The sequence below is a fragment of the Cnephaeus nilssonii genome, assembly GCF_951640355.1.
Source record: "Cnephaeus nilssonii genome assembly, chromosome: 19".
NCBI classification, from domain to species: domain Eukaryota; kingdom Metazoa; phylum Chordata; class Mammalia; order Chiroptera; family Vespertilionidae; genus Cnephaeus; species Cnephaeus nilssonii.
In genome coordinates this window covers 38453228-38478409 of record NC_137090.1, presented here as the reverse complement: position 1 = coordinate 38478409, position 25182 = coordinate 38453228, and the positions used below count along the sequence as shown (strand labels likewise).

Below are 25182 nucleotides of genomic sequence, written 5' to 3'. Positions count from 1 at the left end.
CGCATTAGGGTGTCCTGCATATTTTCCTCCTCCTCATCCCACGGAGGCGTGATCAGCCTGCAAACACAAATAGAGCCTCATTACCTGGGACACCGACACGATCACAAGGTTCTATCAGAACTACTGTTGGTTGGGTTCCCTGAAATTGGGTTCTGAGATGGAGAATATAGTTAGGAAGCTTATTCAGAAATGTTCTTGGGTCAACCAGGGCAAAGAAAGGGAGGAAGCAGGAATGGGCAGAGGGACAAGTTGGGCTGTGATACAATCACAAGGGACACAGCTGACTCTGTGGGACTTCTGATGTTGGAATAACCCCCCAGGCTGTTCCATATTGGGAGGAGGTGCTTTATACCACTACACCTGTCAGTCACTGAATGCCACATATTCCAGGGATGGTAGGTGACCTTGTGTGAGTTTTCAGAGGCCATCTCTAGAGCCAGCAGCACTACCAGGAACTGGGGTTAAATCTTTCCTGAAAGGGACCTGGGCAGCACTTCACAGCATCCACCAGAGAACAGCCAGGCCCCATGGACTCAAATTGAGTACATAGGAATAGGGTCTGGGATTTCCTTCCTAGAGGCTGGGAGGTGTCCTGGAAAGAAAGAGCCACTCTCACAGGCTCTGTGTTCTGGGGTTTCTGTTGGATTTGTTCCAGGGGTAGGAGCCACCCGTGGGGAAGTGAACTCTGGGGATTACAGAGAGAAGTAGACATTGAGTTAATTACTCTACACAAGCCCACTGAGTATGTACTGAATATCCAACTCCACACCATGCACTGCATAGCTAGTAGAGTGTCTGAAGCTCAAACATATCACAGAGGGATGTGGGATTGTGTTGTAGACCCTCTGCTCTCTACTGTGGATCCCCGAGCAAGTCACTGAAACTCCCTAATCTCAGTTTTCTTATTTTTTAAAAAAAGTACTAAAATTTACTCATTCATAAAAACTGTAATTTAATCTGACAGTAAAACACAGGAAGCAATATTAGAGTTGGTTTAGTATATTATATATTTTAGCTTTGAAAGCCATAGGAATCAGTAATCTCAGTTTTTTCCTATAAAAGACCCTTTTCCAAAGCATGATGCACAAACAATTTTAATTAGAATACAATGATTGATATTTCATAATTTTTAAATATAAAATGAAGTCAATGACTCAAAATAGTTATCTGCTGTAATGAGTTTGAGGGGAAATTTCATCATCTATATCATTACAGACATAAAGTATAATGGTTCAATGTTTAGTGCCTGACAGGAGAAATCATGGTAGAAAGGTCAATATGAAATCATTTGATTATAGTAGCAATATCTAACTTCTGAAATGCATCCATGCTCTTTTGTATAATCATATTAGAGTCAAATATGTTTATTTTCACATCTGTTGTAAATTCTATTGCAAAGGAGAAATACTATTGTCTTATTTTCTGAGAGATATACACAGAGCAATTTTGTTCTCTCCAGGGAACGTGTGCAAAGCAATATAAGAACTAAATTCTTCACATAATATATAAAACAGGAGAAGCCCCTTGAGATTTATTTTTTGAAGTCTAGAATTCTGGCACTTTCCAAGTAGACAGCAGTTCTTCATTCCTGTAATCTGGCTCAGAGCTGCTGCTCAATGAGGGCCTAAAGCACCAGACAGGATTTCTGTTTAGGCTTCTTCTTTTCCACTGGTGTCTTTCTATTGATCTGTCTGACCAGGTCATAAAATATCTCATTAACGTTGATCTTTGACTTTGCAGAAGGTTCTAAAAAGGCACAGTTACACCACTGTCTTGCTAAATTCTGACCCTTTCCTTTGCCAACTACTCGCTCATCTTCCAGGTCACATTTATTGCCAACCAAAATCATTGGAACATCTTCATGTGTCCTTAACCTATAAAATCTGTTCCCTCAGGTCCTGGAAGTCATTAAATGTGGACTGAGTTGTAATCCTATATAATAAAAGGCTAATATGCAAATAGACCATATGGCTGAACTACTGAACAAATGGTTGCTATGATGTGCACTGACCACTGGTGGGCGTGCGTGGAACATCGCAGGCTTACGCTGCAGTGGGATGGTGGAGCAGGTGGGTGGTGGTGTGGGGGGAGCCAGACCAAGGCGGGGCACTAGTTACAGTCATCGAGGTGGTTACTGAAAATTCTTTGCTCCTGTGCACCATGGTCCTGCCCGGCGCTCGCACCTGCAGTCTGTGCCGAAGCCACCACTCACATCCGCTGCTGGTGCCCAGCACTGGTCCCGATTGCTCAGTGCCATCAGCGGGTGGGAGCAGCGGCTGCTGGCCCTGAATGCCCCTGAGGGCTTCTCCACCTCTCACTGCTCCTGAGTGGTGATTGGGACAGCAGCCACTGCTCGCACCCGCTGCTGGCGCTGGCCCCAATTGCTCCACACCACCAGCAGGTGACAGCGGGGCTGATGCTGTCAGAGTGTGGGAATGGCGGGGGTGGGAGCGGGGCTGCAGGCAGACAGGGGACTGGGAGTCGTGGTGGGAGGGGCCATGTGGGGGTGCAGAGGATGGGCCGAGACCCGCCCTGTGACCACTGCAGCCTTGCAGCCCACAGTTCCTTTCAAGATGCACGAATTGGTGCACTGGGCCCCTCGTAGAATATACTAGTGCAAACCCTTGGCCATTCTTCATATACTAATCCCTCATCACTGTAAATTGCTCTGTTCCTGCTGTGTCCAGGATCTCGAGCATACATTGTTGGCAATCTACTTCAACTTGCTTTCTGTAGGAATCTTGTACCGTTGGGTCATACTTTTCAACAAAATTTCCCTGAACAAACTGAACTGTCAGAGCAGACTTCCCCACGCCTCCTGAACCAAGGACCACTAGCTTGTACTCACGCATGGTGTAGTCTGTTTAAATGCTGACAATCTCCTCCTCCTCCTGCTTCATCCCGTGGGCCTTTGCTCTGGCTCTGGTTCTGGCTCTGCGTGGTGTCAGTGGTGGCATCTGTGGCCTCAAGAGCAGCAGAAATTATGGCGGCTTCAGAAAGCCTCAGTATTCTTATTTGTAAGTAAAAGTAATAATAGGACCTTCTCAGAGTTGTGAGTAATAAGTGACCTAATGTATCTTGATGGATTAATATATGACTGCAGATGATTAACTGTTTCTAGAATGATGATGATGATGAGAATAATAATAGTATTAAGAACAATAAAATAGAAAAGTTATTATTTTTAAAGGTCCTATTCTTCAACAATCAATGCAATCTATATGGTAATATCAATGATAATCCCTTGAGCTTAAAGTAACACTTACAGAGATATTACAGAGACTTTTCCCAGGTTCCTGGTTGGTATAAAGTGGGCTCCTGGGATGTCAGATTCTGTGTGTGTAAGTTGGGAGTAATATTATCACCCAGCTGAGATCATGTCTGTGACAGCAAATGGTGATGAGTTATGTAAGAGATCAGGACTAAGATGATAGACATTGATTACTTATGACCGGAAACCCTTGGGAGGTGTGACTCATGGTTGGTTGCCAGTGGTATGGTACTTTGCACACAGTGGATGTTAATAAGACAGGAACATATAGGTGGAAAGAGATTTAAATGAGATTTGTGAGACATAACAAACCAAATACAACGAGTGGACTTTGGATCCTGATTAGTACAAACCTACTGCAAGGACACATTTTGGACAACTGAGCATATTGAATGCAGAATGGGTATTAGATGATATGAAAATGACTTATTGTAAACGTTGTTAGATATGACAGTGGCATTGTGGTTATGGGAGAAAAGGTCTCTATTTATATTCTTCAAAATGAACCACAAAATATATAGGGATAAGATCACCGGGTATCTGGTATTTAAAATACTATAATAATTCCCTAGCTGATTTGGCTCAGTGGGTAGAGTGTCAGCCTTCGGACTGAAGGGTCCTGGATTTGATTCCAGGCAAGGGCACCTGCCCGTGTTGCGGGCTCGATTCCCAGTAGGGGTCATGCAGGAGGCAGTTGATCAATGATGCTCTCTCATCATTGATTTTTCTATCTCTCTCTCCCTCTCCCTTTCTCTCTGAAATCAATAAAAACCCAAAACAAAACAAAACGAGAGCTTGATTGAGGTATACACAACATGCAATAAAATGAAAGTATCTTATCTAATAAAGAGGGAATATGCTAATTGACCCTCATGCCTTCGCAAAGATGGTGGCACCCACAGACAATAAGGAGGGAATATGCTAATTGACTGCCATGCCCTCAAAGATGGCGGCACCCACAGCCACAAGATGGTGGCGTCCAGTCCCCTCAGCAAGCCCGGCCTTGCCATGCGCCCGCCTCCCGGGTCCCCCAGCCGCCTAGGGCCACCAGAGGCTCAGGTAATCAGGGCCAGCTGAGGCTTGCGCTGCTGGCAATGGCAGCAGCAGAGGTGTGATGGATGGAAGTGTTGCTTTTCCCTGATCTCCGGGTCACCTCCCACCCCTGAGGGCTCCCAGACTGTGAGAGGGGGCAGGCCGGGCTGAGGGACCACCCCCTCCAATGCATGATTTTTTAATGCACCAGGCCTCTAAGTTAAAAAATAAAATAAAATACTATAATAATAAAAGAAGGGGAAAGTGAATAGTTGAAACAGATTTGGGAAAATGGTTGTTGAAGCTGAATAATGAGTAAGTGGTAGTCTCTTGGACTCTTTTTTGTTTGTAACTTTTCATAATAAAACTTCTGTTTCAATAATAAAAGCACTAATCTAGCCCTGGTCTGTCTGCCTGGTGGCTCAGCAATGGGAGGGGGCCCACATGGCTATGAGTGGGGTGCTGAGTGTCTGTTAGGATCCAGTGTGGGGAAGGCAGGGTTGGGGGCCAGCCTGGCACAGTAGAGTCCCCTCACTTACCGGTATAGGAACCTCTTCTATTTGAACCATCTTTGTAGCCTCAGGCCCTGTGCTGTCCCAGAAGTGATCAATGCTCATTAGAGACTCTAGTTGTTGGTTGCTCTGAAGTCCAGGATAAGGCCAATACAAGGATTCCACCTCTTCTATGTGAGAGGAAAAGACAGGGAAGTGGTCAGCTTTAGGGTCTCCTGTCTGTCCTCTCCTACACCTTAAGCTAGAACATGGAGGGGTCCTTCTTAAGGCTGGTCTGCCTGGCCTTTGGAAGGTGTGTGTTAGTAGCCTCTGTCCATGCTCCTGGGGCTGCCTACCTGCTATCTGAGGAGGCCCAACCCTGTTGTCCCCTGATGCCACCCCTGCCCACTGATACAGAAGGCATTTCTATTCCCGCATCCACCAGAAAGGTAGCTTATGAGAAGAACATGGCTCTGAAGGTGGATGGGCAATGATGGAGACGGATTCCCAGACCTCAGAGACCAGCGTGGATCAGAGCCTGAGACATGCCAGACATGAGCTGGAGAGGAGCAGCCTCAGTCCCTGAGCCTGGGAGAGAGGAAACCAGAGATCTTGCCAGGTTCTAGGTGTGGAAGATCTTGCATGGAGCAAGGCCTCTCTAGTTGTGAATTTTGCCATGGCTCACCCCAGAGGCAGGAGCATGGAGGGGAGGGCCTTCCATATCCTCCTCACCCCCGTCCCAATTACCGGTGCTCCCAGCCTGGCCCCTTCAAAGTACCTGATTCTGATGTCTGCCACTGGGGTGGAGATGTGTCATCACTCGTCTGTCCTCCACCTAGGACAATCTTAGTGACCGTTTCACGTGGCTTCCTAGACACAGAGTTGGTAATTCTCCCTGAGCTCTTGGAGGAAGTTGGGGCTGTCTATGTGACATCCCCACTTCATTTCAACCCATCTGAATTTGAACTCATGGCCTTCATCTGACGTTCTCTCATTGACCCTGTCTTTGTGATGGCCCCCATCCACCCTTCCATCCATGCAGGAACTGGGATGTAGTCCTGACTCCTTCTGGCTCCCTCTGAGAGTTGACTGGCCACTGTGTCACTGGCTCTAGTATAGCTCTGCTTTCTAGTCCCTTCTCTCCATCTCCACAGCCTCCGCCTCCAGTCAAGGCCCTGACATCTGTGGCTCAAACCACTGCATCCTCCCCCTAAAGGTGCCCTCTTCTTCTCTTGTCCCTCTCCAGGCCATTTCTACACAGAAATGGTCTTCAATTTGAACCTGACTCATCACTTAGCTACTGAAGCCCTGAAATCTTTCTTTATTGCTTTTGAGGTAGAAGCGGAAGTTATTAACATGGCCCAGAGGCCTCTTTGTCCTCCCAACTTCCTGCCACCCCTCAGCTCCAATCTCACCTCTGCCACTCTCCCTGCTCACTTACTTCTAATCCAATGCTGCTCAAAGGCCTTGTCAAAACACAGATTCTGATTCAGCAGGTCTGAAGTGAGGCTTGAGATTTGCATTTTTAAAAATATATATTTTATTGATTTTTTACAGAGAGGAAAGGAGAGGGACAGAGAGCTAGAAACATCGATGAGAGAGAAACATCGACCAGCTGCCTCTTGCACTTCCCCTACCGGAGGTGTGCCCGCAACCAGGGTACATGCCCTTAACCGGAATCGAACCTGGGACCTTTCAGTCCGCAGACCGAAGCTCTATCCACTGAGCCAAACCGGTTTCGGCGAGATTTGCATTTTTAATGAGCTTTCAGGTGATGCTGATGCTGACACTGCTGGTCCATGGTCCACACTTTGAGTAGCAGTTTTTCTGGTATCTGGCCTCCTCCCATTCTTCAAAGGAGCTGAGATCAGAGCCTCTACCTCTGTCAGGAATCTACCCACTCTTGGCCCAGCTAAGCCCTCCCACCTTTCATAACTCAGCTCAGTTCCTTTGTACAGACTCAAATAGGCCATCGGAGCATTCACGCTGACTCAGGCCCAATGATTCATGTTTTGGGTCACCTGGGCCTGTGTCCCTGCTGAATTAATTCTTAGGTGTTGGGCCCATGTCCATGGTCCTGTGCCTAACACACTGTGGGTCTGAGGGGAATGTTTGTTCTCTGAGGAATGGCTCCTCCTACGGACTCCTAATGGCTTCTGCCAGACTAGGTGAAGCAGAGGAATGGGGACCAGGTCATATATGTACTTTGTAGTCACAGGTGAAAACATACCAAGATGAAGGCCCACGGGGCTGCAGCAAATTCCCAGCAGGAAATCATATTCTCCTGTTCCCAGGATTCCTCTCAGCTGGGCTGCGTACATGGGTGTTTATATGTGTGGAGATTGAATGAGGGTGGTCTGTCCCCTCCAAAGCTCTCTCTGCTTGTCCTCATCTCCCCCTCAACGTTCTTGCTTTTCATGTTCCAAATCTCATCCACTCACTCATACACGTTTCTTCGTTTTTTTCACCTCCTTATCATCTCATGGAAGGGTTTAAACAAAGAAGGGGTATAATCTTGTTTGAACTAAACAAACAAAGAAACAACCTCACTCTGGATGCTGTGGTTTCCTGTTTTTATCCTTCTGTCTGTCTCTACCTCCAACCTCACCCCACCCCACTTCTGGCCCATGTTCCAGGAACAGCCTCTAGCAGTCAGCCCTGGGCCTGGGTCAGCTCGAGGGAGTTCTACATCTCCTACTTACCGACTACCGATGATGACCAGCTGAGGCTTCTCCTGCTGCAGGAGCCTCAGCATCTCTGTCACCTCCTCACTCAGCTGAGTCTGGTCCAGCCTGCAAAGCACAAAGGAAGCCTGGTTATCCTGGGACCCCCACAGGGTCTCAAGGGCCTCAGGCCCTGAATCATGGAACCTTCCAGGTCCTGCAGGAACCTGTTGTGGGTTGGGTTCCCTAAAAACACATTCTATGATGGAAAGTAGAGTTGAGGTAGGAGGTTTATTAGGGAGTGTTCTTGGGTCAATACCAGGGCAAAGGGAGGTAACAGGACTGGGTAGAGTGACAAGTTGGGGTGTTATGCAGTCCCAAGGAAGGAAGGAGGCAGAAACTTTCGCAGGACGTCCTAGAGCTGCTCTGAGGCAACCAAGAGATGAGGAATAATGGGTGAGCAGGGCATGGATGCAGACCTACTGCAAAGGCCCAGCTCTGGAGAGGTGGTGACATATAGGAGATGGTGACAGCCACACATGCTCAGAGGGGAGGGGACTGAGGTAGAAAGATGCCAGCCCAAGAGGATGGAGTTTCCTTGGTTGTGAAGGGTCAGAGTGGGCTCTGGGAGGACCCACATGTAGAGTGTTCACCTCCTGCTGCTTTAGGTTTGAGAAAGGAAGACTCTCAGAGGAAAGGCTGAGAGCCAGCTGGAGCCTTGGCCAAGACTGAGGGGTCGGGACATGGAGGTTTGGAACTCTGTCAGCTCTGAGTGTGAGAGGCCCCAGGCAGGAGTTGCAGGGAAATGTTCAGTCATAACCTGGCTGTGGACTTGTTTTCATACTGGGAGGCAACAGGAAGTGGCCGGGAGACAGTGTGGGAAACAAGGGTTGAGGGTCACTACACCTCAGCCACACAGCTCTGCAGTGCTCTGAGCCTGATTCTGTCCTGGGATGTCCCCGACACTATTCTCAGCCTGGACTGCTCCCCCTGACTAGGCCTGGTTAACCCCTCTTTCTGCTTCAGGTCTCGGCCTGATGTCACTTCCCCAGAGAGGCCCTCCCTGCCCCTGAGTCTAATTCCATCCTCCCCACCCTGTTACACTCCTATAACACAGTGCACTTTCCCTTCACAAACTGTATGGAGCTCAGAGATACACACTGTGTGTTAACATGGCATCCACATCTGTCTCCTTCTCACTGGAGTGCAAGCTTCAGGGGGTAGGACCCGTGTCTGTTGCTCACTATTGTGCCCTCAGTGCCTGGCCCAGTGCTTGGCACATTTGAACCATGAAATGAATGAAAGGATGAATGAGTGAATGAATGAATGAATGAATGAGGGAAGGGAGGAAGGAAGGAAAAAAGGAAGGAAGGAGAAAAGGACTGCCTTGGATGGAGAAGTAAACCTGGGCAGGAATCCTCTGAACATGTGGCCTCACCAGTGGTTATCATTTGAGCCTCTCAACTCTGTTCCCAATGCTGCTCTAGTTTTACATGCATTTTATTTCATCACATTTATGAGGTGGGTATGATAGTCCTGTTATACAGATGAGGAAACCGAGTCTCAGATGAAGACCTGCTCGTCTCATGGCCCAAGTCAGTGGAGGATCCGGTAGGGAAGGCAGGCTGCCCATGCATTTTTCTGCCCCTTCACTTCCCTTGTCCAATTCAGGGCCCCCACACCCCTTTCCATCGCTCTCCCTCCCCTTCCCTGCCCTCTGCCCAGAAATGACCCCAGGGCCTTACCACAGGTGCTTGAGTTGGCAGGCAGGCTGCCTGAGCCCTTCACAGAGCAGCCTCACACCAAGGTCGCCCATGTCATTCTGCCACAGGTCCAGCTCTGTCAGGCTGGGGCTGGTACCCAGCATGGAGGCCAGGTCCTTGCAGCAGTTGTACGTGAGGCCACAGCTGACCAGCCTGTGGGAGAGATTTGCATGTCCTGAGGGCCCTCTCCTCAGGGTAACTGGGGTCTGGTTTCCATTTCTAGTTCTGTGGCCCTTTTGGGGTCCTTGGTGATATTAAAGGAAGAAAAACACATGTCTGGCTTAGAGTAACCTGGGACATTTTACTTAAAATTTTTTTATTTTTGGGGGGAGGATTTTGGTGGAGGATGGGAGGAAGCTGGCAGAGGTTCATGGGGAAAAAAAGGACGACCCATGTAATACTTTCAACAATAAAGATTGAAAAATAAATAAATAAAAATAAAGGTTACAGAGACCGGCAAAAACAAAATTATTTTTAATCCTCACCAAGGATATTTTTTCCATTGATATTTAGAGAGAGTGGAAGGGAGGAGAGGGAGGAGAGAGAAGGAGAGAAACACCGATGTGAAAGATAAAATAATTGGTTGCCTCCTGCAGGGGGCCCCATTTGGGGCACCAGGAATTGAAGCTGCAACTGAGGTTCTCACCCTTGACTGGGAATCTAACCCGTGACCCTTCAATCTGGGGGTTGATGCTCCAACCACTGAGCCAAATTGCCACAGCATGGGAGATTTTCATTTCTCCTGCAGCTAAGGAGCCACTTGTCAACATTTTTCACTCCCGTGTGATTCTTACCAATGCTTCCTCCTCTCCACATCAGCACTGCACGACTAATTAACCCAACCTTCCAGTTGTGTACTGGGCCTCATTGTTAACCACATCAGCCCTTCCAAATGCCCAGTTAGCTGACGCGGGATGCTAGGTGGGGTTCAACATGAGGGTGTGTATCTGCTCCCAACCCCATTCTCCCATCCAGCCTAGTTCTCCCTTTCTCTCTCATTTATGGCCTCAGGGCAACTATCTCCCCTCCTGTGGCTGCCCAGACCTCAGAGTAATGTCAATGATGAGCAATTACAGCTGCAGGTGTGGGGTGGAAGGAATAAAGCTTTATATCTTAGTATCTATGATTTAATTTCTTTCCTGATGTTTGAGCAAGAGCACTGCATTTTCATTTTGTATGGACCCTACAAATGATCAAGCTAGTTCTGGGAGGAGAGCAGGTGTTTTTTGGTTAGGGAGGAAAGTCTAGTTTAGAATACACTGACTTTGAGGAGCCCCTGGCACATCCTGGAGGAGGATGTGGTTTTTCAGTCCTGAGCTGAAGGTGGAAGCTTGGCAGATACCCACTGAAAGGGGACTGGGATGCGATTGTGGGAAGGCTCTGGATGAGGTGGAGGACACTAAAATGGGACCTGGTTACACTTCACCTGATTGGACGTCGGATAAGCCTGGTGTCAAAGCTCACCTCTGTCAGTTACTAGATGAAGACTGGGGGCAGGTTTCTTAATCTTCAAGTTTACTGATCTGTAACAGGAATTCCACATGCCTTTGCACATGGTGGTTGCCAAGGTCAAAGGAGATAACATATCCCATGTGCTTAAACAGTTCTTAAAGGATGCTGCTGCCCTGGAACCTGAGCCCCTTGACTTTCTTCTAAGTCTCCTTCCTGTTTTTACACAGCCTCCCATCTCAGTTTTCATGTAGCCCTTCTTTTTTTCTTCTGTCCCAGAAGGGCCAAGGCTCCTCTGTCTTTGAGTCCACAATTTCCTGCCTCCCCTCTGACCTGTTCTTTCTCGAATCCCCTCTTCATTCCTCCAACCTCTCCTTTACCAGTTCCTTCTGCTTTGTCCATGTACTATGCTCAGTTTTACTTGTCCATAAAAAGCAAAGCACCCAGAATCCTTGAGTGTCGCATATTCAACTGTTTCCAGGAGAAATCCAATCATTAGTTAGACTTTGTTCGAAGGTCTTGGATATTCCTACACTCGGCGTGCAGGAGGCAGCTAATCAAGGTTTCTCTCTCATAGATGTTTTTATCTCTTTCTCCCTCGACCTTCCTCTCTCTCTGAAATCAATAAAAACGTATATAATTTTTTAAATAGAAAAGAACCCATCAAGTTCCCGCAATCAAATCTATGTGGCCAATGTCCCTCTGCCAGTTCTTCTCTCCTTCTGTTTCAGTTGGAGGTGTTTCCCAACTCCTCCAAAGCCATCCTTCTCCCATTGCCTCCCTCTGAGGAAAGGGAGACCATCAATTAGTCCTTCTCAGATCTTTCATCATCCTTTGTCAACATATATTCAAACTTAGACCTGTTTCTTCTTTAATGTAAACAAACGCGTGTGAGCATGTGCAAACATACACACACACGCACACTCACTCACTCTTAGTCAGTCCCACATTCCCTTATGTTTTAGTTCTTCTCTCTTGTTTTTTTTTTAATTAAATCTTTATTGTTGAAAGTATTACACATGTCCTCCATTGATTCCTTCTAGCCCAACTCATCACCCACCACCACACCCCAGGCCTTCATCACCCTATTTTCTGTGTCCAGGGGTTATCTTTATATGCATACAAGTTTTTTCATTGATCTCTTCCCACCAACCCATCCTCCCCCACCTTCTCTCTGAGATTCTGCAGTCGGTTCTATGCTTCTCTGTCTCTGGATTGACTTTGTTCAACAATTTATTTTGTTCATTAGATTCCACATATGAATGAGATCATGTGATACTTATCTTTCTCTGATTGGCTTATTTCAGTTAGCATAATACTCTTGAGGTCCTTTCCTGCTGTCCCAAAGGGTAAGAGAGCCCTCTTTTTTATAGCTCCATAGTATTACATAGTGTAAATGTTCCACAGCTTTTTTTTTTTTTTTCCCAATTTTTTTATTAAGGTATTATATGTGTACATATCTTACCATTGCCCTCCCCACACCCCACTCCCATATATGCCCCCACCCCCCAGAGTTTTGCATCCATTGGTTATGCTTATATGCATGCATACAAGTCCTTTGATTGATCTCTTATCTCCCCCACCTCTCCCTAACCTTCCCCTTGTAATTTGACAGTCTGTTTGATGCTTTACTGTCTCTGTATCTATCTTTTTGTTCAAGTTTATAATGTTCTTTATTATCCATAAATGAGTGAGATCATGTGGTATTTTTCTTTCATTGACTGACTTATTTCACTTAACATAATGTTCTCCAATTCCTCCCAGGTTGCTGCAAATGATGAGAATTCCTTCTTTTTTATGGCAGCATAGTATTCCATTGTGTAGATGTACCACAGTTTTCTGATCCAGTCATCTGCTGACGGGCACCTAGGCTGTTTCCAAATCTTAGCTATGGTGAATTGCGCTGCTATGAACATAGGGGTGCATATATCCTTTCTAATTGGTGTTTCTAGTTTCTTCGGATATATTCCCAGGAGTGGGATTACTGGGTCAAATGGGAGTTCCATTTTCAGTTTTTTGAGGAAACTCCATACTGTTCTCCACAGTGGCTGCACCAGTCTGCAATCCCACCAGCAGTGCACGAGGGTTCCTTTTTCTCCGCATCCTCGCCAACACTTGTCGTTTGTTGATTTGTTGATGATAGCCATTCTGACAGGTGTGAGATGGTACCGCATTGTTGTTTTGATTTGCATCTCTCGGATAATTAGTGACGTTGAGCATGTTTTCATGTGTCTCTTGGCCTTCCTTCTGTCTTCTTTTGAAAAGATTCTATTTAGGTCTGTTGCCCATTTTTTTATTGGATCATTTATCTTCCTTTTATTAAGTTGTATAAGCTGCCTGTAGATGTTGGAGATTAAACCTTTATCAGTGATGCCATTTGCAAATATGTTCTCCCATGCAGTGGGCCTTCTTGTTGTTTTGTTGATGGTTTCTTTTGCTGTGAAAAAGCTTTTTATTTTGATGTAGTCCCATTTGTTAATTTTCTCTTTAGCTTCCATTGCCCTAGGGGCAGTGTCAGTGAAGAATTTCTTTTGGCATATGTCTGACATTTTGCTGCCTGTGGATTGCTCTAGTATTTTTATGGTTTCCCGTCTTATGTTTAAGTCCTGTATCCATTTTGAGTTTATTTTTGTGTATGGCGTAAGTTGGTGATCAAGCTTCATTTTTTTGCATGTATCTGTCCAATTTTCCCAACACCATTTATTGAAGAGACTGTCTTTATTCCATTGTATGTTCATGCCTCCTTTGTCAAATATTAATTGAGCATAGTGGTTTGGGTCAATATCTGGATTCTCTATTCTGTTCCATTGATCTATATGTCTGTTCTTGTGCCAGTACCAGGCTGTTTTGAGAACAGTGGCTTTGTAATACAGCTTGAAATCTGGTATTGAGATCCCTCCTACTTTATTCTTCTTTCTCAGGATTGCTGTGGCTATTCGGGGTCTTTTTTTATTCCAGATGAATTTTTGGAGAGTTCTTTCAAGGTCTGTGAAATATGCCGTTGGTATTTTAATGGGGAGTGCATTGAATCTATAGATTGCTTTGGGTAGTATGGACATTTTAATGATGTTGATTCTACCAATCCATGAACATGGTATGTTCTTCCATCTGTTTACGTCTTCCTCTATCTCTTTTTTCAGTGTCCTGTAGTTTTCCGTGTATAGGTCTTTTACCTCCTTAGTTAAGTTTATTCCTAGGTATCTTAATTTTTTTGGTGCGATGGTAAATGGGATTGCCTTTTTAGTCTCTCTGTCTGTAAGTTCACTATTGGTGTATAGAAAGGCCATAGATTTCTTGGCGTTAATTTTGTATCCTGCTACATTGCCGAATTCATTTATTAAGTCTATGAGTTTTTTGACGGAGTCTTTCGGATTTTTTATGTACAATATCATGTCGTCTGCAAATAAAGACAGCTTTACTTGTTCTTTTCCAATCTGGATGCCTTTTATTTCTTCTTCTTGTCTAATTGCAATGGCTAATACTTCCAGTACTATGTCAAACAGGAGTGGTGAGAATGGGCATCCCTGTCTTGTTCCTGTTCTTAGGGGAAATGTCTTTAGTTTTTGTCCATTGAGTATGATGTTTGCTGTGGGTTTATCATATATAGCTTTTATTATGTTGAGGTATGAGCCATCTATTCCCACCTTGTTGAGAGCTTTTATCAAGAAAGGGTGTTGGATTTTGTCAAATGCTTTTTCTGCATCAATTGATATGACTATGTGATTTTTATCTTTCAATTTGTTTATGTGATGTATCACGTTTATTGATTTGCAGATATTGTACCATCCTTGCATTCCTGGGATAAATCCTACTTGGTCATGGTGTATGATCTTTCTGATGTACTGCTGGAGCCGATTTGCTAGAATTTTGTTGAGGATTTTGGCATCTATGTTCATGAGGGATATTGGTCTGTAATTCTCTTTCATTGTGTTGTCTTTATCTGGTTTTGGTATTAGGGTGATGCTGGCTTCATAGAAGGAGCTTGGAAGTGTTCCTTCCACTTGAATTTTTTGGAATAGTCTGAGGAGGATAGGTTTTAGTTCTTCCTTGAATGTTTGGTAAAACTCTCCTGTGAAGCCATCTGGCCCCGGGCTTTTGTTTGCCGGAAGCTTTTTGATGACTGCTTCAATTTCGTCCATAGTTATTGGCCTATTGAGCTGTTTAGATTCTTCTTGATTGATTTTTGGAAGGTTATATTTTTCTAGGAATATGTCCATTTCCTCCAGATTGTCCAGTTTGTTGGAATAGAGTTGTTCGTAGTATTTTGTAACAATCCTTTGTATCTCAGCGGGGTCTGTTGTTATTTCACCTCTTTCATTTCTGATTTTGTTTATTTGGGTCCTCTCTCTTTGCTTCTTGGTGAGCCTGGCTAGAGGTCCATCAATCTTGTTTATCCTTTCAAAGAACCAGCTCTTGGTTTTGTTGATCTTATGTATTGTTTCTTTGGTCTCTATGTCATTTATCTCCGCTCTGATCTTTGTTATTTCCTTCCTTCTGGTTACACTGGGCTTTTCTTGCTGCTCTTTTTCTAGCTCTTTGAGTTGTAGGGTTAAGTAATTTATTACCATTGTTTCTTGTTTTTTGCAATAGGCCTGTAGAGCTATGAACTTCCCTCTCAAGACTGCTTTCGCTGTGTCCCATAGATTTTGGATTGTTGTGTTTTCATTGTCATTTGTTGCCATGATGTTTTTTATTTCTTCCTTGATCTCTCTGGTGACCCAGTCCTTGTTTAATAGCATGCTGTTTAGTCTCCATGTGTTTGATTTCTTTGGATTGTTTTTATTGTAGTTGATTTCCAGTTTTATGCCACTGTGATCTGAGAAGATGCTTGATATAATTTCTATCTTCTTGAATTTGAAGAGACTTTGCCTGTGACCCAGAATATGGTCTATCTTTGAAAATGACCCATGTGCACTTGAGAAGAATGTATATTCTGTGGCTTTGGGGTGAAATGTTCTGAAGATGTCAATTAATTCCATCTGGTCTAGTGAGTCATTTAGGATTGCTGTTTCTTTGCTGATTTTTTGTTTAGAGGATTTGTCCAGTGGTGATAATGGGGTATTAAAGTCTCCTACTATGATTGTGTTGCTATTAATCTCTCCCTTGATATCCTCCAGGAGTTTTTTTATGTATTTGGGTGCTCCTATATTGGGAGCGTATATGTTTACCAGAATTATTTCTTCTTGTTGGATTTCTCCCTTTAGTATTATGAAGTGGCCTTCCTTATCTCTTGTTATGGCATTTACTTTGAGGTCTATTTTGTCAGATATAAGTATTGCTACCCCAGCTTTTTTTTCATTTCCATTTGCCTGAAAGATATTTTTCCATCCCTTCACTTTCAATCTGTGTGAGTCTCTTGTTCTGAGGTGGGTCTCTTGTAGACAGCATATATATGGGTCGTGTTTTTTTATCCATTCAGCTACTCGATGTCTTTTGATTGGAGCATTTAGTCCGTTTACATTTAAAGTTATTACTGAAAGGTATTTGTTTGCAGTCATATCTATTTTTGTGTCTGTATTCCTTCTTACCTGTTTATTTCTTCTTTTTACAGTATTCCCTTTAGCAATTCTTGCATTGCTGGTTTGGTGGTGATAAACTCCCTGAGGCTTTTTTTGTCTGCAAAGCTCCTGATTTCCCCTTCAATTTTGATTGATAGTCTTGCTGGATATAGTATTCTTGGATTCAGTCCTTTGCTTTGCAACACTTTGTATACTTCCTTCCATTCACTTCTAGCTTGTTGTGTTTCTGATGAGTAATCATTTGACAATCTGATGGGTGTTCCTTTGTAGGTAACTCTCTGTCTCTCTCTTGCCGCCTTTAGGATTCTCTCTTTATCATTTATATTTGCCATTGAAATTATGACATGTCTTGGTGTGGGTCTTTTGGGGTTGATCCTGCTTGGGACTCTCTTTACTTGCGTAACTTTTATCTTTCCCATATCCGGGAAGTTTTCTGTCATTATTTCTTCAAATAGATTTTCTAATCCCTGCTGCTCTTCTTGTCCTTCTGGCAGCCCTATTATACGCATGTTACTTCGTTTCATGTTGTCCCGAAGCTCCCTTAGGCTTTCCTCCTGCTTTTTAATTTTTTTCTCCAATTGCTGTTCAGCTTGAGCTTGTTTCTGTACCTGATCTTCTAACTCACTAATTCGGTCCTCTGCTTCTTGTAGTCTACTGTTGAAACTTTCCATGGTGTTTTTGATTGTAGCTATATCACTTTTCATTTCTTCCTGATTCTTGCATAAGTTGTTGATTTTCTCATCCATCCGATGTATAAATTCCATGACCATTACTCTGAACTCCTTTTCGGTCATGTTGCAAGCTTCATTTTCACTAATTTCCTTTCTTGGCGACTCCACATTTTCTTTCCTCTGTGAGTTATTTCGTTTCCCCATTCTGGCTATTACCAGAAAGCTCAAGCTTCTGTTTGCGTGGACCTGGGTCGTGTGCTGTGGGGACTTCGCTCCACCCTAGTTTCACTGAAGTGCTCTGACACTAGGACGTGTGACTGTCTTTGGTTGGTGGGAACCAAACTTGCCCAGGATCAGTGTCCCCAGTGTTCCGTGTGGTCTCGTGTGCACATTTAGAATCAGGGGCCCTGTCTGCACCACACTGTTGGTATGTGCCGAGAATGAGATCCTTAGCATGTGCCAGGAGTCAGAGTTTCCCTGTGTCTGCACCAAGACTCGAGTGTCAAAGTCTCTGTTGCCTTGTGAGGTTTCTCGTTGAGAATCAGGGTCCCTGTGTGTGCACGCACCAACAATTGGGGTCGCTGGCTCTTAGTGTGAATGCGCTGTGAGTCAGGGATCCCAGGCAGCTGTGTCCGGCGTGCCAAATTCCCTGAAGTGGGGCTGCGTCCTGTGTGTGCTCTCTCTACTGAGCCAAACCGGCTAGAGCGCACATTCTTAAAAACCTGAAGCTGAGCCGGCTCAGTGCACTCTGGCAAAGTCCCAGAAGGGGGGCGGAGTCCGTCCTGCGCGCCAAATTCCCCAAAGGGAAGCCCCTCTGTGCACGCTTTTAAGAATCTCCGAAGGGGGAGCTGTGCCCCCCGAGCCAAATTCCCCCAAATTCCCCGAAGGGGAGCCCTCTGTGCGCACTGACAGATTTCCCCGACGGGGAGCTGCTTCTGTCCCGTGCGCGAGCGCGCGCCAAATTCCCTAAGAGGGAGCGCGTCCCTGCGCAAAGCTCGGCAGCTTGGGCCAGGGGCGGGTCTATCAGTTACTATGACGCTGTCTGTGCGCGCGCCTGTGAGCAGCTTGGGCTAGGGGCGCGTCTATCAGTTACTATGGCGCTTTCCGCGCGCGCCTGTGGGCGCTCAGCAGCTTGGGGGAGGGGCGCGTCTATCAGTTACTATGGCGCTTTCCGCACGCCTGTGGGCGCTCAGCAGCTTGGGGGAGGGGCGCGTCTATCAGTTACTATGGCGCTATCAGTGCCTGCGAGGAGGGGGATAGGCTCTTTGACTCACGGAAATCTGCCGGGAAGTCTGGATTCTTGTTTGTTTGTCTGAAGCTGTGATAGCAGTTCTCTGTCCCCAGTGGCTGCAGGGTCCTGGTTTGTGTCAGAAGCCAGGATCCGAGTCTCGGGCAGCTCTGTTTCCCAAGATGGCGTGGTCTCTGCGTCCGCACCAGCCTCCGAGAAGTGTCCGCTTTGTGCGCGGGGCTCCGCCGTCTAGGGCTGCCCTGTTCGGGAGCCCCTTGGAAGACCTGCAGAATCTAACTGACCCTATCTCATACACACACACACACCACACACATCTACACTCTCCTCTATGGGTTCCTCACTCACACTCTCTCTCTCCCTACCTTCCTGCCGGTCGCCATCTTTTTCCTTCGCTTTTTTTTTTTTTATCCACTCATATACTGATGGACATCTATGACTTCCCTACAACAAATTCAATGGACAACTTTCAGTCCTTATTTTACTTGACCTCCTGGCAGCAATGGATCCTGAGGGCCACACACTCCTTGAAACCAACCCTCTGTTCCTCTTAAGTAACATGTCACCACACTGTCCTGGTGTTCTTCCTACCTCCCTGGATGCTCTTCTTCAGGGATCTTTGTTGACTTCTCTTGGCCGTTAAAATTGGGAAGGGTGGGTTTCCCAAGGTTTGACATGCAAACTTTTCTTTGCATATAAATTTTAGGATCAGCTTGATCATTTATGCAAAAAAAGGCAGCAATGATTTTTATAGGGATTGAGTTGAATCTATAGACTGGTTTGGAAAGCATTGCTGTCTTAATAGCATTAAGTCTGCCAGTCCATGAAAGTCTTAACATTTATTTAAGTTTTATTTACATTCTTCAACTATGTTTTGTAGTTTTCAGGATACAAGTCTTGCTCTTCTTTTGTTAAAATCATTCCTAAATATTCCATTATTTTTGATGCTATTGTAAATGGAATTGTTTTCTTAATTACATTTTAGATTGTTTATTGCTAATATGTAGAAATACAATTGATGTTTATATACTGACCTTTTATCCTGAAAACTTGCTAGTTTATTAGTTCTAATAGCTATTTTTGTGTGTCCATTCTTTAGGATTTTTAAATATAATCATGAAAGCTGCAAATAAAAATAGTTTTAATTTTCCTTTATAATTTGGAAGACTTTTAATTCATTTTCTTGCCTAACTTCTCTGGCAAGAACCTCTAGTGCAGCAGTACTCAATCTGTGGGTCGCAACCCCTTTGGGGGTCGAAAGAACCTTTCACAGAGGTCGCCTAAGACCATCGGAAAACACAGATATTTACATTATGATTCATAACAGTAGCAAAATTACAGTTATGAAGTAGCAACGAAAATAATTTTATGGTTGGCCAGGATGGCGGCGGAGAGAAACCCTGTGGACCTGCCACCCAACAAGCAGCCCAGGACCCAGCACCGCCAGAAATGGACCTGCTCAGAGCACATGGAGCTTGGGGTGAAGGCAGCTGCCTGTGATGGGCCTTGCCACCAGCTGGCTCCTGGTGGATCCCACCTCAAAGGAAATTTGGTCTTTGGTTCCTTAGTTCAGTCTGTCCCAGCTAAAGAGGAGCAGCTGGGCACATTTTAGGGGAGAATTAAGACTCTAAAGCAGTGTGTTCTGTTCCATGGAGATTGCTACCCAGTTGTCTTAGGCCTAAATGCCGAGTAATTGTGGGGCCTGGCTCTGCCACTGGGGCCGGCATCTTCCAATTGGCCTGTGTTTGTTGTAAGGGCCCAAGGAGAAGAAGGGGAACAAGGTTTTCGATGCCATACATTTGATCAACAGACAAAGGCGCGTGCGGGCTATGCCTAATGCACACACAGAGACACGAGCTCTGAGTCTGCCGGGCCAAAGGGGGCTCAGGGCCTGTTTGCAGAGCCTTCTGGTGGTTTCTGTTTCTTTGTTGAGGCTGTCCTCCCTGGGAAGCCTGGGGGCCATGCTCAGCTCCAGCTCAGTGGGTCTTCTCCAGGCCCTTCCTCCCCGCCCCCACCGGCCCTGCCCCACGCCCCCTGCCGGGCCTGCCTCCCATCGCCCCCCCCCTCGGGGGCGGGGCCGGCCTGCCAACTGGCCTCTCCTCTGGCCTGCCCCGCCCAGCCCAAACGCCCCGCTCAGCTCAGGGCTGGCTGGCTGGACCCCACCTGTGCCTCTAGTTTCATAATAGTCCCTTAAAGTTCTTTAAAAAGTTTTCTATGAGTTCAATTGTGATGATCTCTTTGTCATTCCTGAATTTTGTAATTTGAATTGTCTCTGATTTATCCTAGTCAGTCTAGCTAAAAGTCTGTCAATTTTGTTGATCTTTGCAAAGCTCTATTATTTGTCATTATTTTCTGTATTGTTTTGGTATTCTCTGTTTTATTTATCTCCACTTAAGTTCATATTATTTTCATTCTTCTGCTTGCATTTTGTTATATTTCCTCATTTTATTGATATTTCTTTTTTATTCTTAAAATGAAACATTAAGTTATTGATTTGAGCTTCTCCTCCTCCTCCTCTTCCTCCTCCTCCTCCTCCTCCTCTTCCTTTTCTCCTTTTGGCCCCTTCATCTTTTTTTTTTTTTAAATATTTAAATATTTCTTATTTATGTATGTATGTATTTATGTATGCATGTATGTATTTATTTTTGTTTTCTATTCTTTATTTTTTTTTTTTCAAGGAAAATGACTTTAAATATAATTATGTTACATGCAATAAACATTAATATTTCAAGAAAAAATATTTTAAATATAATATTACCAAAACTGTATGACACAGTATAATATCACAAAAGTTGTAGGAAATATTAAAAATCTGCAAATGACAAGATTGCTTCTATTATATTCTAAAATAATATATTTTCCTCTGGCTCTATTTTTTTCATCAGTTTATGTTGTTCATTATATTCCACAAATGAGTGAGATCATGTGATATTTATCTTTCTCCGAATGGCTTATTTCGCTTAGCACAATGTTCTCCAGGTCCATCCATGCTGCTGCAAATGGTGAGTTCCTTCTTTTTTTACAGCAGTGTAGTATTCCATTGTGTAGATGTACCACTGCTTTTTAATCCACCCATCTCTGATGGGCACTTAGGCTGTTTTCAAATTTTAGCTATTGTAAATTGTGCTGCTATGAACATAGCAGTGCATATATTCTTTCTGATTGGTGTTTCTGATTTCTTGGGATATAGTCCTAGAAGTGGGGTTACTAGGTCAAATGGGAGTCCCATTTTCAATTTTTTGAAGAAACTCCATACTGTTTTCTACAGTGGCTGCACCAGTCTGCATTCCCACCCCTAGTGCATGAGGGTTCCTTTTTCTCCGCATCCTCGCCAGCACTTGTCCTTTGTTGATTTGTTGATGATAGCCATTCTGACAGGTGTAAGATGGTACCTCATTGTCATTTGATTTGCATCTCTTGGATGATTAGTGAGTTTGAGCATGTTTTCATATGTTTCTTGGCTTTCTATATATCCTCTTTTGAAAAGTGTCTATTTAGGTCCTTTGTTCATGTTTTGAATGGATTTTTATCTTCCTTTTGTTAAGTTGTATGAGTTCCCTGTAAATGTTGAAGATTAAACCTTTATTGGAGGTAACATTGGCAAATATGTTCTCCCATGCAGTGGGCTTTCTTGTTGGTTTTGTTGATGGTTTCTTTTGCTGTGCAGAAGCTTTTTATTTTGATGTAGTCCCATTTGTTTATTTTCGCCTTAGTTTCCATTGCCCTAGGAACTGTATCAGTAAAGATATTGCTACAACATATGTCTGCTATTTTGCTGCCTATGGATTCTTCTAAGATTTTTATGGTTTCCCAAATTACATTTAAGTCCTTTATCCATTTTGAGTTTATTTTTGTGTATGTGTAAGTTGGTGGTCTAGTTTCATTTTTTTTGCATATATCTGTCCAATTTCCCCAACACCATTTATTGAAGAGACTGTCTTGACTCCATTGTATGCTCTTGCCTACTTTGTCAAATATTAATTGAGCATAATGGTTTTGGTTGATTTCTGGGTTCTCTGTTTGGTTCCAGTGGTCTATATATCTGTTCTTCTGCCAGTTCCAGGCAGTTTTGAGAACAGTGGCTTTGTTATATAGCTTGACATCTGGTATTGTGATCCCTCCAACTTTGTTCTTCTTTCTCAGGATTGCTGTGGGTATTCGGGGTCTTTTTTAAATTCCATATGAATTTTTGAAGGGTTTGTTCTAAGTCTGTGAAATATTCTGTTAGTATCTTAATGGGGATTGCATTGAATCTATAGATTGCTTTGGGTAGTATGGACATTTTAATGACATTGATTCTACCAATCTATGAACACGGTATATTCTTCTATTTGTTTATGTCTTCCTCTATCTCTTTTTTCAACATCCTGTAGTTTTCTGAGTACAGGCCTTTTATCTCCTTAGTTAGTTTATTCCTAGGTATCTTAATTTTTTTGTTGCAATAATAAATGGTTTTGTTTTTTTTAGTTTCTCTTTCTGTGAGTTCATTATTGGTGTATTAAAAAGCCATAGGTTTCTGGGTGTTAATTTTGTATCCTGCTACATTGCCAAATTCATTTAGTAAGTCTGATAGTTTTTTTAAAAATATATTTTTATTGATTTCAGAGAGGAAGAGAGAGAGAGAGAGAGAGAGAGAGAGATAAAACAACAATGATGAGAGAGAATCAGTGATCAGCTGCCTCCTGAGCGCCCCCTACTTAGGGGCGAGCCCACAACCTGGGCATGTGCCTTTGACCAGAATTGAACCTGAGACTCTTCAGTCTGCAGGCTGATGCTCTATCCACTGAGCTAAACCAGCTAGGGCAAGTCTAGTAGTTTTTTGATGGAGTCTTTGGGATTTCCTATGTACAATATCATGTCATCTGCAAATAATGACAGTTTTACTTCTTTTCCAATTTGGATGCCTTTTATTACTTCTTCTTGTCTGATTACTATGGCTAGTACTTCCAGTACTAGGTCGAACAAGAGAGGTGAAAGTGGGCATCCCTGTCTTGTTCCTGTTCTTAGGGGAAATGGTTTTAGTTTTTGCCCATTGAGTATGATGTTGGCTGTAGGTTTGTCATATATAACCTTTATCATGTTGAGATATGCTCCCTCTTTTCCCACTTTGCTGAGAGTTTTTATCAAAAATGGGTGTTGGATTTTGTCCAATGCTTTTCCTGCGTCTATTGATATGATAATGTGATTTTTGTCTTTCAATATGTTTATGTGAGGTTTCACATTTATTGATTTGTGAATATTGTACAAGCCTTGCATCCCTGGAATAATCCCACTTGATCATGGTGTATGATCTTTTTAATATATTGTTAGCCTGGGAACATGTCCATGCAGCATCTACTTACTCTGCCGCCATTTTTAATCCTCTAGACTATTTCTCTTTTATAGAATGGTTTTAGTTTTTCAGCAAAATTGGCACCCTCTCCCACCTTCCCTCCAAGGTTCTTCAAACCTGTGTTCTATGTTCTGTGTTTCTATGTCTCTGGAACTTTTTGGAGAGTTCTTATATATCTCTGCCCCCACATACACATTATCAACATCTGCCAGGAGATTGCCCATAACTGCTCTCCCCTGCCAGCCTGGTCACCCGAACTGCCCTTCCCTGCCGGCCTGGTCACCCCTAACTTCACTCCCTTGCCAGCCTGGTCGCACCCAACTGCCCTCCCCTGCAGGCCTGTTCACCCCAAACTGCCTTCCCCTGCAGGCCTGGTCACCCCCAAATGCCCTCCCTTTCAGGCCTGCTCCCTCCCAACTGCCCTCCCCGGCTGGCCTGATGGCCCACAACTGCCCTCCCTTACTGGCCATCTTGTGTCCACATGGGGGCGTCCATCTTTGACCACATGGGGGCAGCCATCTTGTGTGTTGGAGTGATGATCAATTTGCATATTACCCTTTTATTAGATAGGATATAGAGTAGTCACTCTGCTCTACCTATTTATCCTTACCTCCCCGAAACCCCTTGCAATCACCGATCTTTTTACTGTCTTCATATTTTTGTCTTTTTAAGAATGTCACATTGTTGGGATCATATAGTAGTATATAACTTCTCAGAATGTCCTTTTTTTCAACTAGTAATATGCAGTTAAGTTTCATCCATTCTTTTTATAGCTTTAAGGCTCATTTTTTCCCCACATGCTGAATAATATTTCATTGTATAGATATACCATGATTTATTTTTCTGCTCACCTACTGAAGGACAACTTGGTTGCTTTCCAGGTTGGGCAATTACAAATAAAACTGACATAAACACTGTTGTGCAGATTTTTGTGTGGACATAGGTTTTTAACTGATTGGAGTAAATACCAAGGAGTATGATTGCTGGATCATATGATAAAGGTGTGTTTAGTTCACTAGGATTCTGTAAAATGACCATATTATTTTGCATTCCTACTAGCAGTGTATGAGGATTTCTTTTGCTCCACAACCTTGTCAGAATTTGGTGGTGTCAGTGTTCTAGATTTGGCAGTTCTAATTGGTGAGTAGTTGTATCCCTTATTTCTAAAATCTAGGCATTGATAATATACTTTCCCTGTAAGCACTGATTTAGTTGCATCAAATACGTTTTGTTTTTGTTTTCATTCATCTCAAAGCATTTAAATTTTCCTTGTGATTTCTTCTTTGACCCATTGTTTATTTAGGAGTGTGTTGTTTCATTTCTGTGTATGTGTAAATTTTCCTTTGTTATTGAGTTCCAATTTCTTTTCATTATGTTCAGGTAATATAATTTGCATGGTTTTAATTCTCTTAAATTTGTTGAGATTTGTTTTATTGGGCATCTTATTTTTGCACAGAAGTTAATTTGATACATGCTTGACATCTCCCATTGGATATCTCAAAAAAACTTAAAGATTTTGACAAAATCACACCCTTGACATTCCACCCCCCATTCACTCCTCTTCCAATATTTCTATCTCAGTTAAGGTACCACTATCCCATGCATATCTCTGGCCTGAACCTAAGATTATCTTCTATATCTCCATCTCCATTTCTCCATAATTCAAATCTATTGGATTTTACTTTCTTTTTAGATCTCTTAGAATCCATTCACTTTTTTCCATTTCCATGGCCGACACCATAGTC

At 43.8% G+C, this 25182-nt stretch overlaps 1 protein-coding gene and 1 pseudogene across 2 annotated transcripts in view; both read right to left on the bottom strand.

Moving 5' to 3' along the window:
• Positions 1-1562: 1562 nt before the first annotated feature.
• Positions 1563-4972, bottom strand: LOC307115622 (ras-related protein Rap-1A-like; annotated as a pseudogene). The gene is made up of 3 exons (XR_013815288.1): positions 4843-4972; positions 2592-2957; positions 1563-1919 (listed from the first exon to the last, which is right to left on the bottom strand). The product of XR_013815288.1 is annotated as a ras-related protein Rap-1A-like (transcript).
• Positions 4973-7492: 2520 nt separating this feature from the next.
• Positions 7493-25182, bottom strand: part of LOC307115370 (NACHT, LRR and PYD domains-containing protein 1-like) — a gene marked incomplete at its 3' end in the record, with an annotated part of 46361 nt that continues 28671 nt past the window's right edge. Inside the window, exons 4-5 of the mRNA XM_079798594.1 lie at positions 9203-9373; positions 7493-7586 (exon numbers count right to left, since the gene is read on the bottom strand). Coding sequence (XP_079654720.1) covers positions 7493-7586; positions 9203-9373 — 265 coding nt within the window. The remainder of the gene's footprint in view (positions 7587-9202; positions 9374-25182) is intronic.